Source organism: Penaeus monodon, chromosome 35 (assembly GCF_015228065.2).
Source record: "Penaeus monodon isolate SGIC_2016 chromosome 35, NSTDA_Pmon_1, whole genome shotgun sequence".
Classification (NCBI taxonomy): domain Eukaryota; kingdom Metazoa; phylum Arthropoda; class Malacostraca; order Decapoda; family Penaeidae; genus Penaeus; species Penaeus monodon.
Genome location: NC_051420.1, coordinates 13,961,421 through 13,962,244, shown reverse-complemented (window position 1 = coordinate 13,962,244; position 824 = coordinate 13,961,421). Strand labels below are relative to the sequence as shown.

At 60.1% G+C, this 824-nt stretch overlaps 1 protein-coding gene across 1 annotated transcript in view; it reads left to right on the top strand.

The window, feature by feature from the left end:
• The first annotated feature begins 264 nt into the window (after nt 1–264).
• The window catches only part of LOC119595243 (neuroendocrine convertase 1-like), a 24,468-nt gene continuing 23,908 nt past the window's right edge, over nt 265–824 (top strand). The window contains exon 1 of the mRNA XM_037944406.1: nt 265–824. This exon is cut by the window's right edge and continues 84 nt beyond it. Coding sequence (XP_037800334.1) covers nt 294–824 — 531 coding nt within the window. The 5' untranslated portion in view covers nt 265–293.

Genomic DNA, 824 nt, shown 5'->3' with positions numbered 1-824 from the left:
TTGATGTTTTAGATCGCGAGTGATATCTGGCGGTTCAGAATGCCCGCGAAAAAACGTCGAAAGGTGGGAACCATTGTTTCCGGATCATCTTTCGGGTGGATTCGAGAGCGCGAATTATATTAGGTCGTTCCGTGGCACTCGTCTCAAGTGGCAGGTGTGGGTGGCTATGTGCACACTTCACCCCCTCCCCCCCCTTCCCCGAAAGCGCCCCCTCCCCCTCGCTTCCCCCCCTCCCCTTTAGCTCTTGGTCCGGCGGGCAATGCGAAGAGGCAGTTCATCTCCACCGCTTTGCCATGGTGCGTGCTAGGGCCGGTTCTGCACCCCGGAGGGCCTTCGTCCTGCTGGTTCTGGTGCTGGTCGCTGGGCTGGCGCCGGGAGCCAAGGGGGAGGGCTGGGGCGAGAGGAGGGGGAGCAAGAGGAGCCCGAAGGAGAGAGATTACGAGAATAAATTGGTGAATGACGGAGATGATACTGTGGTCTACGAGAAGGTGAAGAACACCCTGAGGAATATCTTCGCGAAGGGCGTCGAGCCTGCCCACGCAGAGGACGAGGGCATCAAGGACTACCTCGAGCCGGACTTCGACGACCCGCAAGGCGCTTTTTCGAACCAGATACCTGTAAGGAACGACCTGTCCGAAGCTACGAGTTCCCTAAGGTCGTCTCCAACGCGACGACGCGGCCTTGTGCAAGACGACGAGGACCTCCTGGAAAGTGCAGAGGACCTGGCGAAGCGAGGGTATGCTAACGCCCACAGAGGCACCCACGCCCACAGCAAGCTCCACTCCGTCGCCCACGGAGGGAGGGAGCACACGAAGGCCTTCCTG